Source organism: Nothobranchius furzeri, chromosome 7 (genome assembly GCF_043380555.1).
Source record: "Nothobranchius furzeri strain GRZ-AD chromosome 7, NfurGRZ-RIMD1, whole genome shotgun sequence".
Taxonomy (NCBI): Eukaryota; Metazoa; Chordata; class Actinopteri; order Cyprinodontiformes; family Nothobranchiidae; genus Nothobranchius; species Nothobranchius furzeri.
In genome coordinates, this window is record NC_091747.1 from 70,210,098 (window position 1) to 70,226,456 (window position 16,359).

The following is a 16,359-nucleotide window of genomic DNA, read 5'->3' on the forward strand; positions in this document are numbered from 1 at the left end:
GCTCGACAACAAAAAAGCCTTTTTAGGAACGTCTGACCGATCAGGAACACTGTCAGGACTTTCCTGTCATGCTACGAGATCGTTTGTGAGCTTATGAGGCTGCACCTCTGGGTGCCTCTCAGCCATTAATCCTCTGGATCATCTCCCGGGTCTGTTGTGAATTAGCTGGTCTCCTCCTCCCGCCTACTGACTCAGACCGAAAGTGAAAGCTGTGGATGACTCGGAGCAGCTGCAGATGACGGGTACAGATCTCTCCCTGGTCGTCCGTAGAGGAGCTTGTAAGGTGAGTGACCCGGCGACACATCGGCTCTGCTATGTTTACGTGTCTACCTGACACGTGTGTGGTGACGTGACCGAGTTTAGGCGTTTTGCGGCTTTTACTGTCGGTGAAAACGCGGTTTGGTAGAAAAACGACGCTTTAAAAAGAGTTGGTCGGCTTCTCTATCGTCGCCAGAGGCTTTTTGTGTCAAACGAGCTGCCTATTTAGAGCGATGGTGCGTTCAAGCTCCGCACGTTTAAACGGAAAATGTGCCAGTGTTGATTTGAGTGTAGTATGATGCTGTTTAGTTTATCTCCATGCGTGCATTTGCAATCTAAAAGAGTACAAAGTGTCCTTCATCCTAGATATGGGTGATAACCATAGACATGTAGGTGATAACACAGGCGAACGTTAGCAGGACTTCACGGACCCAATTTGCAAAAGAGGATTGAAATACCTTTATTTATACTAGATACAGTAAACGTGTTTGTAAAAATCACACACAAATAAAAAAAAAAATTTAATTAGGATTTCAGAAAGGTTATACATATATGTATGTATATATATATATATATATATACACACATACATATATGTATACATACATGCATATGTATATATATATATACATACATACATATGTATGTATGTATATATATCTATATATATATATATATATATACATATATGTATGTATATATATATATATATATATATATATATATATATATATATATATATATATATATATATATATATACATACATATGTATGTATGTATATATATGTATGTGTGTATATATATATATATATATATATATATATATATATATAATGTTAGGGCTGGGCAATAAATCGAAAATGTATTATCGAAATTTCTGACACATATCTGGATAATTTTTCTGATGTCAATAAATATATTCATTTGAAAAAATCAAAAGATGTGTGTAGGTTGGCAACATTCATGTCGCTTTAAGAAGCTGTACCACCTTGAGTTATGTATAAATGTGACCCAACTTATAATGGGCTCGACACACGGGAGGCAATCCGCGACAGCGGCCAGCGGCAAAGCCGTCTACGTGTTCTGTTCCATGGCGAAATCGAAACTTCCGTTGTTTGTTTGGCTGTAGTTATCGTCCATTTATCATTATCGAGGTGAAATCCTCAATATAACGTTATATTGATTTTAGGCCATATCGCCCAGCCTTAATATATATATATATATATATATATATATATATATATATATATATATATATATATATATATATATACTTGTATTTGTGAAATAGGTTAACCTGAGCCCCCACCCAACGCACCCCTCCTTCACCCCCCACCCCCCCTATGGTTTACAAGGCATTCATTCCTACCACATCTTTTGCTAACATTAGAAAAGATAACAAACATGGCTACAACTCAAGTCAGTTTTACAGACACTGATGTAGAATTTAGTTTTTGTCAAAACATATCAAAGCACTAACTTGATTGCATGGAAACTTTTTATCCTTGAATATACATTTTTAACTGATTGAGTTTTAAATGTAGCCAAATTCAAGATGGCCACCGCAGCTAATTAAACTTAGCCAATGCGGAGGTGTTTAGAACTAAGCCTGCTGTCCATTTTTGCTTTTGCACCTCCAATTTAAATTCCACAGCTCGAGAAAGTTGGCTGGATTAATAAATGTTGTCACTTTCACATACTTGCAAGAAACTGCTATACAGAGAAGAAACATTTGCTGTTTTGTTTTTACCAATTTTTAAGGAACTTGGCCCTTTTGTGTTGGGGTTACAATGACCCTTCAAATAGAAAAGAAAAGCTTTTGTTTTGAAAGGGCAGCAGTGTGGTTCTGTTGATTCTGTGCAAAACTGATTGCTGTGTGGGGTTTATACGAGTTATTGTGGTCGTAGTAGGGCTGGGCGATATGGCCTAAAATTAATATCACGATATATTGAGGATTTCACCTCGATAACGATAAATGGACGATAACTACAGGTATGCGCAGGAACAAAAGTTGTCCACTAGATGGGGCTGTCACATGTATTTGTTGAGTCACATTTTTACGTGACTCAAGGTGGTACAGCTTCTTAATTATGACATGAATGTCACCAACCCACACACATCTTTTCATTTTTTTATTATCAGATGTATTGACATGGGAAAAATGATCACGATAAGAGTCAGAAATTTCGATAACGATAAATTTTTGATTAATTGCCCAGGGCTATGTCGTAGGTCGCTTTGCGCCTACTTTTCACCATTACATTCTCACCTGCTACACTTGAGTCATGTTAACAATATTACTAGGGCTGCACAATATCAGGAAAACCTGTGATACACAATAACAGTGATTAATATTGCAATGACGATATTACTTGCGATAAATAAAAATTTTACTCAGAAACAAAAATAATCAAAAACAATTTTTTTTAAAAATGACTAAAAAAATCATGAAAATGAGAAAAGCAAAAGATGTGAGGAAAGGGAAAAAGAAAATGAACAAGAAAAGGCAATCAGTGGATCACGGGAAAAGCAGAATCAATAGAAAGAGCAGAACAAAGCTAACTCAGGTGTTTGCTAACCATCAAAATTAAATGCCGTCCGCCTCGGGGGTGGAACTGTAACCTATGGGAACCCACCTTATTGGCCAAATGGATGAAGAGCTCTATTTGATTTGTTAAAAAAAGACATAATGCTTCCGTTTGACTAACAGAATGCATTGTTTAGCAAACAATTAAGCTAACCATTCATTGCAATTTTCATCTGTTCTTTGCGATATGCATATTGTGCATGCTGATATCGCGATAACGATATATTTGCGATAGATTGTGCAGCCCTAATTATTGCCCTTACAACATTTGAAAAAAAAAAAGCTTCAAACATGGAAAAAGAAAACATGTTATAGGAGCCCGTGGTTCAGATTCGGCTGAGGGATTTGAAGCCTCAAAGGAAAAATGGTAGCCATTTCACACCGTTGCGGTTAATTGGCAACCGCACAAACCAATCAACACCCAAAGAGTTTTTTTTTATGTTTTTGTTTGGTATGTTAAAAAAACTGTTGCCAGTTCTTCTGCGTAGAAAAAAAAGTGGAGACAACTTTCTGTTTCAGAATGCTTGATTAAAATAAACAGTCTTTTATTTGCTTCTGCCTGGACAGACCGGTTTACCAGCTCTGAATTTTCCACTGACACCCACAGCGCACTAAACCACATTTCACAACTTGTTTTCTGTCAGATTAAAGATCACTCATTCACTTTCATCACTGCTTATGCTCTATATATTTTATATCTCTTATTTTATTGTTTACTCTATTCATTTGTAAAATATGTATATACACACTATACACACACTCACTCACGTAGAAAAAAAATAAAAATAAAATAAAATACTAGCACACACATTTAGTAATGCATATACCTTACATACTATACATATTATTACTTAGATTAGCCATTTTTATATTTTGCTTGTTTTTACGTTACTGTATTTTTGCACAACTCTGTTGCTGTGAAGCTCGCACACAAGAATTTCACTCGCATGTACTGTACCAGTGTACCTGCACATGTGACGTGACAATAAAAGTGATTTGATTTGATTTGATTTAATCCTCAGTAGGGTCTGAGGTAGCAAACTCCCGCGGTCATTGGATGAGATCTGGGAGACACCCTGGACAGGTCCATCACAGAGACAACCAGACACTCATTTACTCACACCTAGGGACAAATTAGAGTCCAGTCAGCCAAACATTCATGTTTTTGGTCTGTGGGAAGAAACCCTTGCATGCACGGAGAGAGCATGCAACTCCACTCAGATGTGCTGCAGCTGGGATTCAAACTAGGGCTGGGCGATATGGCCTCAAATCTATATTGCGATATAATCTGAAGCATGTGCGGTAACGATATTTATTGTGATATATTTTTTCCTGTTTATATATGTCAAAATGACATGCTTTTAAATATCCGCATGTGGCAATTATATGCCACTTGAGGCATATAAGCCTCCTCCTCCGCCCACTCCATGCTTGCAGTCACTGCCGTTCTGTTGCCCCAATGTCAGCAGGGTGCACATCTTGGTGACGTCTAGGGATGGGTACCTTTGACATATGAATCGATTCGGTACTAATTCCCGGTACCTCGGAATCGATACCGGTACTTAACGGTACCAATTTTCGACACTTTTGATTGTTTATTATTTTAATTCTCTTTTATAATTAAATGTATATTTTTCTCAATATATAACAATATTTGATAAATATCACAATAAATAACATACAACTGTTTGTATTTTAACATCGTCCTTGTAGTTTTATAAGCTGATAATTAAACTGAAGCAAACATCTTTACTGTGAACTAAATTTACTGTGTATCTTCATTCCTTTTGCCGTCCTTTTTCAATTGATTTTTCCTACTGGGAAGTTAGAATTTCCGAGGAGAAAGCGAACGCACCATTAGATGATAACAATGGTAGCAATGGAAGCTAACATATCAAGCTAACGTTATCTTAAACAGTTTAACTGCTGAAGCAGATTAAAACGATGATGCCTCACACTTAGATCGTTGTCGCTGGTTTCATCTTCACCCAATCACCCGTCGCATTTACTAAAGTGAAGCCAAACTTTAGAGCGCGTTCATGTTCTTCTAGTCGGAAATTCGGAGTTCCGAGGAGAAAGCGAACGCACCATTAGTGAAACGGAAGCTAACAAATCAAGCTAACGTTATCTTAAACATTTTATTTACCTACCGGAGCAGATTAAGATGAGGATGTCTCACTTAGATCGTTGTCGCTGGTTTCATCATCACCCAGTTACCCATCACATTTAGTGAAGTGGACCCAAGCTTTAGCGTGCGTTCTTTCTACCATGCTGCTCTGTTTACAACTGGCTCACAGCGAGCGACGACATAACGCTCTTGCGCATGCGCAGCTGTCTTGGCAAGTTCTCGTTATGAAGGACGGGTACCGAAACGAGGCACCGTTTGAAATGACGTGAATCGGTGCTCGGTCGGTACTATGGAATTCGGTCGGTACCTTAAAAAGTACCGAATTCGGTACCCATCCCTTGTGACGTCATGTGTTATCGCGATGTTGCGGTATTGCGATATGGCCAAAAACTCTATCATTACCCAATTTTATATTGTTTCTACCTTATATCGTTTATATTGCCCACCCCTAATTCAAACCTAATAAAACTAGAAAAAAAAAACATTTTCCCCTTTAAGTCACAATGAACTGAGAGCAGAAGTGTGTTTGTCAGCCTGTAAGCTGAGTGGATGTTCAACTTCTGCTTTTTATCCAATGGCACACGTACAGGTTTCTACTCTTCATTGTCTCTCCTCATCCTCACTTTACCCAGAGTCTATAAACTAAACATTAATGTAGAAAGTGACCTGGTGTGTGTGTCTGACACATGAGACAACACAAGATAAAACAGAAAACACTCCGACTGCATGTTGGAGCTTGTTGCTACATGTTTTAAAGGAATCTGGAGCATCAGATGAAAACCGTTCTCCTGCTGACATTTCATGCTCCAGAGATTCCTAGTAGTGGAGGTCAAAACTGTCCACCCAGTTCCGGTGAAAGTAAATACTTTCCCAACAAAACGTCTTAAGCAAACATAATAGCTTGTTTCAGCTGAAATTCATTTCCTTTTTGTAGATTGGTCTCCTAGAAATAACCAGTTCACTGGTAACATTATTATCTCAGGTCTTTTGTGTTCTTTTTCACACAAAAGCACACTGGCATGTTTCTTAGAAACGCTAAACGATCCACTGGACAACTTCTTGGTTTTGCATTTCTAACTAGTTGTTTGTTGCTCATAAATGTCGTAAGCCCAGGACTTCCCCGTAAAACCTTTTGGCTAAGCTTTAAACCTGCTGATAAAGACAAAAGACAATCTCCTCTTTCTCATGAACTCTGTTTGTTTCCATTTGGAGTGTAGGTTTTTTTTTTTTTGTTCTCAGTGGCTGAAGTTTTGTTATTTTGTTATTAGACAGGGACATTCTTTATCTGAGTCTTTAACAGGTAAATATGTGTTTGATCTGCACTAGAGAACGACCAGTGTGGCTTTTTCTGTTGCTGATGCTGGACTCAGTGACCTGATTGTTCCATATGACTGCAGGTTTACTGGTGGTACCCAGAATATCTAAAAATAGGATGGGAGGCAGATCCTTTAGCTATCAGGCTCCTCTCCTGTGGAACCAGCTCCCAGCTTTAGTCCATGAGGCAGACACCTTGTCTACTTTTAAGACTAGGCTTAAAATATTTTTATTTGATAGGGCCTATGGTTAAAATCTGATGTTAGCCTAGATCTGGACAAGTGGGGGAGTAGAGGGAGGTGGAGTGTACAGTCGGTAAAGACGACTCTCCCTTGTCCTGCCTCCAACATGCCTCTATCTAAAAGGCTATGTTATCCAGAGTTATCTCTGTAGCTATGCTGCTATAGGCTTAGACTGCTGGATAACACACTGACCAAATGTTTAATAAATAAAACAGAACTGTTACTTGGCAGTAATTTTATAATGCTGATGTAAAAAAACGAAATCAACAGTAGAGTATAAATAATAAATGTAACAGAAAAATATAAAAATACATACATTTCAAACTAAATACAAATAGTGCTGAAAACACAACATCAACCTGCTAAAACACACCAGCAACATCTAAGTTGAATTCACTCTAATTATTAACATCTTCACATAAACTAAAGTAACCTTTTATTAAACTTGGCATAGCAGCAGCGTCATAGGATCAAACCCCTCATTTCTGAAACGGGATGTTGAGACTTCTTAACTGGATGTCCACGGAGGTGCCTGACCGTAAATCATCTCCACTAAACAGGAATATTGAATGATGAATTCATAAATGCAGTAGCTCAGGAGGTAGAGGGGGTTGTCAAGTAATTGGAAGGTTGTAGGTTCAATCCCGGCTCATGCCAGAGAATGCTGCTGTTGTGTCCTTGGGCAAGACCAGTGGTGGTTTTACCATTAGGCATAGGTCGGCGGCCGCCTGGGGCCCCCTTATGTTGGGGGCCCCCTAACCCTGACCGCCGGCACCCCTCTGTCAATGCCACAATGGACTATTCCTTTAAAGGCCCAATGTGTGATATTTCATCTTATAAGTTATCAAATTTCTTGTATCACATTCTCAAATTTGTATTTTTTTAATGATAATTCAAACAAGCATTTATTCTAAGCATTATTATTAGCTTTATATTTTAATATTTTAGACAAAAGAAGCAGACCGGTGCTCCATATGGCATGCACCATCTTAAAATACAGTGACCTTTTAGGGAAATACAACATATTAAGCTTCGCATTTGATGTTTGCGTTTTTAAATGATGTAACCTCAAAGAAACAGCAGGGGGCAGAAGTGCACCTTGTAAGCATGCAGTCTGACAAAGTAACTAAGAAGAAGAAGAAACTAGCCACACCGTACTTCTAGCGATGGAGGATCACACATATTCTACAAGCAAACTTGAGAAACGGGATAGTTTGTCTCATCCAAGTAAAAGAAAAAGGATTTTGAAAAGTGAACAAGACCGGCGTCATGAGAAAACTAGAGTAAATGTAGGAGTTGCCTTCCCAAGATGGAGAGACCTCATGTTACAAAAGGGATTCAGTAGACACGCTGAGCAGCTCTGCCTCTTCCTCTTGTGCGTGGGACGTTGCGGCTGGTTTGAGCAAATTCGGCTCCTTCATCTTGGGATGCTTGCCCTGCTTCTGTCGCATGTCTAACACCTCTGCCTCTCTGTGCGCTGGCACACGTCTGTCCTCTCCCTCTTCCTCTCCCTCTTCCTCTTCCTCGCCCTCTTCCTCTCCCTCGTCCTCTGTCTGTCTCCACTGATGAACCATCGGATGATATCTGACTCTGTTTACGGAGAGAAAACAATTACAGACTACACTACCTTGTATATTTCCAAAATGGCAAATAGAAATATAACATTTCTCAAATAAAATGAACAAAATATTGTCATTTTTTGTAGTCAGAAGTCATCACTAACTAGCTGCCATTTGCTATTAGCAAACATAACTGACATAAAAAAGTTTTTCTTATTCAAAACCTATTTAGATTAAATTAATAAAATAAGTTAGATGAAAACAACTAACCTGTTCGCTGACTTGAAAGCTGGAATTAGATGATGACATGCTGCCGTTTACAGCAACACGATTTTGTATTGTATTTGTTATATTTGTTAATAAAGTTTTAAATAATGATTAAAAAAACCCTTTTTGATCCTCGGGGGCTCCAATAGCTGCAATACCGACTCTAAACTGCGTGGTGCTAAAGAGTCGGATCTTTTTACTATGATTTCTGTGAATTTCACACACGGGGCCTTTAAGACGCAGATAAACTAACAGGAAGTGATTGGTAGTCATTCCACTCCAATCCAGTTGGTGGCAGTAATGAGTAGCGTTGGGCATCGTTTGATTTTGAACGATTCCAATTCCTCGTTTCGATTCCGGTTCCTATCGATTCCTGATTCCGATTCTTTGAAGACATGACATGCTTTACATGAGCCAGCTAACCACAGGTCCTACCTGATGAAATAATCTTAACTTCAACATGAATTTTAACTCTATGAACAACAGCATCACCTTCAATTAGACAAAAACATGTTTTGGAGAGAAAAAAGAAAAAGACTTGCAGCACAACCAGTGTGTTTGTTTCTGACCACAACCAAAGTCTGGAAGCAGCCTCTGGGATGACAGGCTGAATGTCTCCAACATATCCAGAAACGTCCAGCTGTTTTCATTGGCCTATCACTAATCTGCACTCATTGGCATTACGCTTTAAAATGAGCAGGTTTACATCACAGCTGCATTTAAATCTCTCTGCATGGAAATAATGAATGAATCAATGTCATTTCAGAGAAAGAAACATGGCCTCCCACGCAGCCCTCTATGTTCTCTCTGTCCTCCTTTTTTCTGCTGGTGCTGGTGTATCCGGTAAGTTCTGGTTGACATCAGGTCTCATCAGACTGCAAAAAAACTGCCCGTGACTCCTGTAACGCCCCTCCCCTCCCATCTTTGTCCAGGTTTTGTGAAAATAGCATGTAATGATAGAACTGTGGGACAGATTGGCCAGCCGTCACTGCTCAACTGTGTGGTGAAACCTACTCAAGACACAACAGACATAGACATCGTCAACGTTAAATGGAAGAGGAGTGGAGATGCAGAATCATTTCTCAATTGTCATCAAGACGAGGGATGTACCGGTACCTGGCCTGGCTACAGATTTGCTGATTTCTCATCAGAGTGGGATAGCAAAAACACGAACATATCCCTGCTCATCACCAACACCCAGGTGAAAGACGAGGCGAAGTACACCTGCTATGTGTACACAGACAGTGGTGATGACGAAGTTGATGTGGACCTTCAAGTCACAGGTAAGCCTGAGTTAGGTTGTTTTTTGGGAGTCAAGAGTTTGATTCAAATGAAACGTTAAATAATGCCAGAGCTTTCATTTTTTTTCTTTTTTTTCAATTTCTGTTTTGTTATGACTAAAGATGAACAGGTATGAACTAGGGATGTAAGAAAATATCGATATGGCAATATTTCGTGATATTTTTTCCAGCAATATTATATCGATATCCAAAAGCCGTGTATCGGAAATATCGATATGGCAATATATCGTGATATTTTTTCCTGCGATTATTACATCAATATTCAAAAGCCGTGTATCTAAATCTTGAAAGAATTTACATGCAAACTTTTGTGTATTTTCTTTTTGTTTTGTGCAATTCAATCGCCACCCGCTAGTTGGCAGCACTGTGCAACAGGTTTTGTTTCCACCAATGAAATGTAAATCCCTCCATCATGGTTCAGATACCTCATGTTAAACATGTTACGTATCAGTTTGGACTGTTTATTGAACATTCTTACAATAAATTCAGTAAAAAAAATTGCTTGTAACGTCTGACTGAATGTATCGCAATATATCGTATCGTCTCCCCTATATCGTGATTTGTATTGTATCGCCATAATTTAAAAAATACACATCCCTGGTATGAACTCATGATTAGCATTTATATCACAATTTTCACACAAAATATGCAAAAATACTTTTAAAAACACAAAAACTGTGTATTTGACTGGAGGCTCTTATTGTGGAAGAAGTTGTGCATCATGTCCTTTCCAGTGCTGCAACCCAACTGGGAACAAATAAACAAGTTGGACTCGTTCAACTCATCACTGATTATCTTTCTTCTCACTGGGAAGATGGAGAGACTTGTTTAAACAAAAAACAAAAACATTGCAATTCAGTCTTGCTACAAACGTTAAGCAGTCATGTATGTTTACTTGTCAAAGTTCACAGTGATCACGCTTCATGCAGCTTTTCTACTGCTGTCATGGGAATGTTATGATGTTCGTCTCTGAATCTTTGTTTCCCATTCCACGTTTGCAGCCAAATACAGCTTACCAAATGTGAGCCTGGTCCCAGAGAAAAAAAACCCAAATTCAAAGGAAGCTCTGCTTTGCAAAGCATCTGGTGGCTACCCAAAAGGAACAATCCGCTGGTTTGACGAAAACAATGAGACCATAAGTGCTGAAACAGAGGTGAAAACGATGGACAATGGCCTCTTCGAGCTGTCAAGCAAGCTGGTTTCGCTGAATGGATCCACTTTCTCCAACTATACCTGCATTGTGTTCAATTCCAGCGGAGGCAAGGAGAATGAAGGCAAAATCCAGACATCGAACTTTCTAGGTACAACTTACTGCTCTAGTCTTTTCAAACTCTACCTGGAGTTCCAGGTGCAGCTGTTGCATAAACACGTCTTGCCCAACTGTGGCGGATGTTTTCTTGGAGTTGTGGGAGATCGTGTGGAGACTGTTTAAAGTGTAGGAGAGGTGTGGATCATGAAAATACACAAGTCTTGTAAACGTTTAACGAAAATGGTGATATTTATAAAGTCTTGGTTTTGTTTTTTCCATTCGGTTTCATGCCGACTGTGTTCTATTCAAGATTAAAAGGAAGAATTTGACGACTTGGCTGCAGGTTTTTAGCGGGTAAACAAACAGGCTGCAGCATGTTTCTCATATGATGCTTTTCTCAATCAGCAGTCTTAAAAGGGTAGATATGATGATGCAATCTAGAGAAACAGCTTAATGGAAAATCTAAACCGGTTATCTACACTATAATCTCAGAGGGCTGTTTACTCGTGTGATCGATGGCGCACCTGTCATCATCGTCTTTGTTTGACAGGATTTGAAGGAACACCATCACCCGTGGTCAAAACGCCCAATGTCGTTGCTGGTGTGTTGGTCATCGGCTCGCTGATCGTGGGGCTGCTGCTACTGCTGCTGATTCGTAGGAGGCGAGCTCAGCGTAAGTCATTGCTTGAGTTTTGGTTATAATAACTTTGATATTCCTTATTCACAAATTTTTGCATTTTCTCAATCACACCTGGTTTTGTTTTTATTCACATCTAAAAAAAACAGTATGTGTTAAACGTTTCTTTTACTGAATTATTTTGTATTTATTCAATCTAAAATGTGAAATCACTCTTAAAACCTCCGATTATGTTTGGTATCAATAATTCACCATCATCTCATATAGCGTGACGAGAGTTTGCGCACAACTCTTGGAAAATACAAACCTCAACATAGGTCCTTGCTAGCCTAGTGAACTAGACTAAAGTCAAGTTTGGTCTGAGAACGCTCCATTGGAACCTCTGCAGCCCCTAGCAGCATTCTGGTGGGCCAATCACAGCGCTCTATCGGCTTTGTGGGCCAATCAAGGCGCTCTATTTGTCTGGTGGGCAGGATGATGCGATGGATAAGATGGCAGCAGCTTGTTTGAAACAGCTTTTACATCAACTTTGGACTATTTGGACTTGGGCTTTATTAGAATCAGGAGAAGATAGATGTATTTAAGTCCTTATTTAGAAAAAGTATGTATTTTCGCCTTGTTTCGACATCCGTTGCGGTGAGTAAGTCACACTCTTCATTGTCCAGTAGCATGCGGAAATCATTTGAAACCCGCCCCACGACCAAGAACCCTCAGTGGGGTGTTGGCTTGCCAGGCTTGCGTGCATGCTGGGAAAATAATCCACTGTGGAACCTGGGCCATTTCTGTCTGAACTTGTGGACCCACGCTATTGTGCAACGTCATTGACATTGGCCCAAGTACTGTTCCACTCCTAAGTACGCACCATGGCAAGTACGCTCAGTTACCAGTTGTGTGTTTGCGCCACCCATATGCACCCATCCTATTGAGGATGCATCATGCATCCTTCTGCAACATGGGCCAACAAGGTATAATGGATTGCATCACAAACCCTGAACCCTGAATGGAAAATGGCAGAGGAGCCCCCCCCCTTCCCCGCTGGAGAATACCTATAAAAGTTAAATGTATCATTACAGAAACTAATTGAGAAACACTGGATTAACCCTCTCAGGCTCAAAATAGGTTTTGATAATAGGACGAACAAATAAGTCCTACAGGGCTACTTCTGAGTTAAAAAATGCTCCTGAAATACGTATGTGGAGTAACCAGGTATGTAGGGATGGGTACCGAATTTGGTACTTTTTAAGGTACCGACCGAATTCCACAGTACCGACCGAGCACCGATTCACGTCGTTTCAAACGGTGCCTCGTTTCGGTACCCGTCCTTCATAACGAGAACTTGCCTAGACAGCTGCGCATGCGCAAGAGCGTTATGTCGTCGGTCGCTGCGAACCAGTTGTAAACAGAGCAGCATGGTAGAAAGAACGCACGCTAAAGCTTGGGTCCACTTCACTAAATGTGATGGGTAACTGGGTGATGATGAAACCAGCGACAACGATCTAAGTGAGACATCCTCATCTGCTCCGGTAGGTAAATATAATTAGCTTGATATGTTAGCTTCCGTTTCGCGAATGGTGCATTCGCTTTCTCCTCGGAACTCCGAATTCCCGACTAGAAGAACATGAATGCGCTCTAAAGTTTGGCTTCACTTTACTAAATGCGACGGGTGATTGGGTGAAGATGAAACCAGTGACAACGATCTAAGTGTGAGGCATCATCGTTTTAATCTGCTCCAGCAGCTAAATAAACTGTTTAAGATAACGTTAGCTTGATAGCTTAGCTTCCATTGCTACCATTGTTATCAGCTAATGGTGCGTTCGCTTTCTCCTCGGAAATTCTAACTTCCCAGTAGGAAAAATCAAATGATAAAAGACGGCAAAAGGAATGAAGATACACAGTAAATTTAGTTCACAGTAAAGATGTTTGCTTCAGTTTAATTATCAGCTTATAAAACTACAAGGACGATGTTAAAATACAAACAGTTGAATGTTATTTATCGTGATATTTATCAAATATTGTTATATATTGAGAAAAATATATATCTAATTATAAAAGAGAATTAAAATATTAAACACTCAAAAGTATCGAAATTGGTACCGTTAAGTACCGGTATCGATTCGTAGGTACCGGGAATTAGTACCGGATCGATTCAAATGTCAAAGGTACCCATCCCTACAGGTAGGTAGGTTTTAACGTTGCAAATCTGCAACGCCTGCCTCCAGAGGGTTAAAGTAAAATCTTCTGAACTGAGTTTTCAGGCAGTTATATAAAACGGGTAGGATCATTATTACACAGAAACATGTTACAGAAGGGCCAGAATATCCTTTAAACCCGTAAACCTTCCTTACCGTAAATTATAAACGAAACATTTGTACTTCAGTGGGAAGAAAACTGTCTAAAATGTAGAAAAAGTATTCTAATAAAAATGACAGTATATTTAAAATATTCTTTCTGACCGTTCTTGTTTATGCTGGCTCCTAACATAACAGCCCCCAAAGCCAATTATTAACCGTGTGTTATTAATTTGCTGACATTCTCTGAGGTGATGTGAGTGAGATTTCATCACCTCCTTCCTGGAACAATAAAAAAGTTATGAGGGAGGGTTGGTAGGAGGTTGACTAGCTCGACTGGTTTGGAAAGTACCTCCTATCATCACGTAGTACACAACGACTGGAAACTTTTACTTCAGTCCAACTCAGGTATTCAAATTCACTCCTATTTAAGAATAGAGTAGACATTATTAATCCACAGTGGAAGTTTTTTTTCCATTATTAATAATAAAATGTCTCAATAAAAAGTCAAACGGTCAATAATTTCTGCCTTTTCAAATCTTTAACAGAGGCCCGGAGGCTCTCTGCTGCACCGCTCATGGGTACGTCCGACCGTAAGACCCCTCGTGTTACTCTCCTTTATGTGGGCTCTAAAGTGTTCCTATATATAACTGTGACCATTTCTCTGGTCCAAAGCCTTCCGTTAGCCTCAGGGGGCCGTCTTTCTAACAGCTGTTTAAAACCACCCAACCTTCTGACACCTTTACGCTGGTAAAAGTGGACGTGGAGAATCGTTCTTGCTGGATTTAATTTTTTAGACTTTCCAACATCTCAACCATGAGTCGGTTTCAGAGACGATAAAAACCAGACCCCCTAACCACAGAGCGATTTCTGATCTGAATCTAAACCCGTTTAGACAAGTGAAAAATGCGGCTGGGTCACATGATCATCACAGACCAAGTATCACTAACAGGGTTTCTGAGTTTCTGTCTTGGGAAAAGTTCCTCTGGCATTTCTATTTTTCTGTGTAATTAATATCCGTTCTTGTATTTAATCCCCCCACGCCGGCTGCCTGTTTACGCCTGCATATCAACTTGCTTCGTGTGGGGGTGGTTTCACATCCACCCACTCTAAAAGTACAACAAACACTTACATGAGGTCGTAATTTGTTTCAGCTCCGCATCATCGGGAGGGCCCCGCGAGAGGCTCTGAGGCCGGTCAGTATGCCTTGATTCGTTTGACCAGTCGTGTTTAACTAATAACATTTTATTAAGCGTGATTCCTTGCTTCTCATTTATCTGCAGATCCCCTGGACAGCACTGCCTGAGGTAATCACGAAGCTCTGAGAACAATGGAAACGACTTTTGAACCCCTCTTCAACAGGGGTGTCAAACATGCGGCCAGAGGGCCGAATCTGGCCCGCAAGCGGGTTAAATCCGGCCCGCGAGATGGTTGTGTAAACTTTATTTTCATACTTTACAATGTAGAGTGAAAATAAACGTATCATTGTGTGCAAGTTTCCTCTGTAATGAGTATAAATAAAACAAAGCTGCGCTCAAGGCTCACACAAGAACTTGAATCACATCCTGAAGTTGGCCGCCACTCAGGATGTGACTTCTGATATTGATGTGCTGGTGAAAGCTAAAAGATGTAAAGTAAAATGAGTCAAATATACTTTAAGTGCTGCATGGAACTGATCTAGCCATGTGATCTGTAAGCTCTTTGAATCACTAAGGATTGTTTTTTTGATTTATTGATTTTTAGTTATTTTTCAAATTTTCAAGAACACTTCAGGTGTTGTACTTGTACTATTTTGGATACACTGTCCTCAGGCTCCAGCTTTGTTTTATATCGATTGTATTAAAACAAAGAAAACAATCTGAAGTTGTTTCTAATTTACCGGTCCGGTCCACTTGGGACTAGATTTCCCTCGATGTGGCCCCTGAGCTAAAATGAGTTTGACACCCCTGGTCTAAATGTTCTGGTATTTTCTTTGCAGGAGACGCCAAGTGGCTCATGTATATTCACATTCACCGCCTGCAGCTGAAATCAACATTTCCTTACTTCCTCACATCGTCACACTTAGAGGAACTTTCCTGCTGTGCATCGTCATGGTTACCTGACTGACCAGAAGCTCCGAGCTCACGTTTTGCCCAATCTAAGCAAGTCCCCACGACGGAGTTCATGTTTAAATGTGATTGTGGTAAAGCAGGAGGAGGAGATGTGCATGCCAAGTGAGGCTAAGCAACCTCAAGATCCCTACGATGATAATTACAGCCGGGCTCGGAGTCGGGGCCGATTGTTGCCGGCAGAATCCAGATCACGTGTAATAATTGGCTCGTGCAGGAACTCCAGCCCTTGGCAGCTAGAGAACAGCTCTCCCTTTTTGTTCAGAGTTCATCAGAAGACACTGAATCATATTTTAAAAGCACTTATTTGTGTCCTGCAGCTAAAATTGATCTGCACTTAAATACTTTTATCAGATTTGCTTTTTTTATTTAACGTTTTAGCTTCTTTATTTTGTGTTGAAGATGAGACTTTTGACATG

General features: G+C 39.8%; 1 protein-coding gene across 2 annotated transcripts; it reads left to right on the forward strand.

Moving 5' to 3' along the window:
• The first annotated feature begins 146 nt into the window (after window positions 1-146).
• Window positions 147-16,038, forward strand: zgc:174863 (CD276 antigen homolog). 2 transcript variants are annotated; one of them, XM_015954440.3, is made up of 9 exons: window positions 147-283; window positions 9,124-9,200; window positions 9,290-9,640; window positions 10,660-10,959; window positions 11,458-11,580; window positions 14,381-14,413; window positions 14,987-15,028; window positions 15,116-15,139; window positions 15,811-16,038. In XM_015954440.3, the coding sequence occupies exons 2-8, from the start codon at window positions 9,134-9,136 to the stop codon at window positions 15,136-15,138; spliced, it is 939 nt and encodes a 312-aa protein (XP_015809926.1). In that variant the 5' UTR covers window positions 147-283; window positions 9,124-9,133; the 3' UTR covers window position 15,139; window positions 15,811-16,038. The 2 variants fall into 2 exon arrangements, with proteins under 2 accessions (XP_015809926.1, XP_015809927.1); XM_015954441.3 differs by lacking the exon at window positions 14,381-14,413.
• The last annotated feature ends 321 nt before the right edge of the window (window positions 16,039-16,359 follow it).

What these genes read in the sequence shown, in the direction of transcription:
- zgc:174863 (XM_015954440.3), top strand. Translation starts at nt 9,134, where the DNA reads ATGGCCTCCCACGCAGCCCTCTATGTTCTCTCTGTCCTCCTTTTTTCT. An exon ending in TGTGGACCTTCAAGTCACAG is followed by an intron (nt 9,641 to 10,659) that starts GTAAGCCTGAGT and finishes CCACGTTTGCAG; the next exon opens with CCAAATACAGCTTACCAAAT. An exon ending in CTCTGCTGCACCGCTCATGG is followed by an intron (nt 14,414 to 14,986) that starts GTACGTCCGACC and finishes AATTTGTTTCAG; the next exon opens with CTCCGCATCATCGGGAGGGC.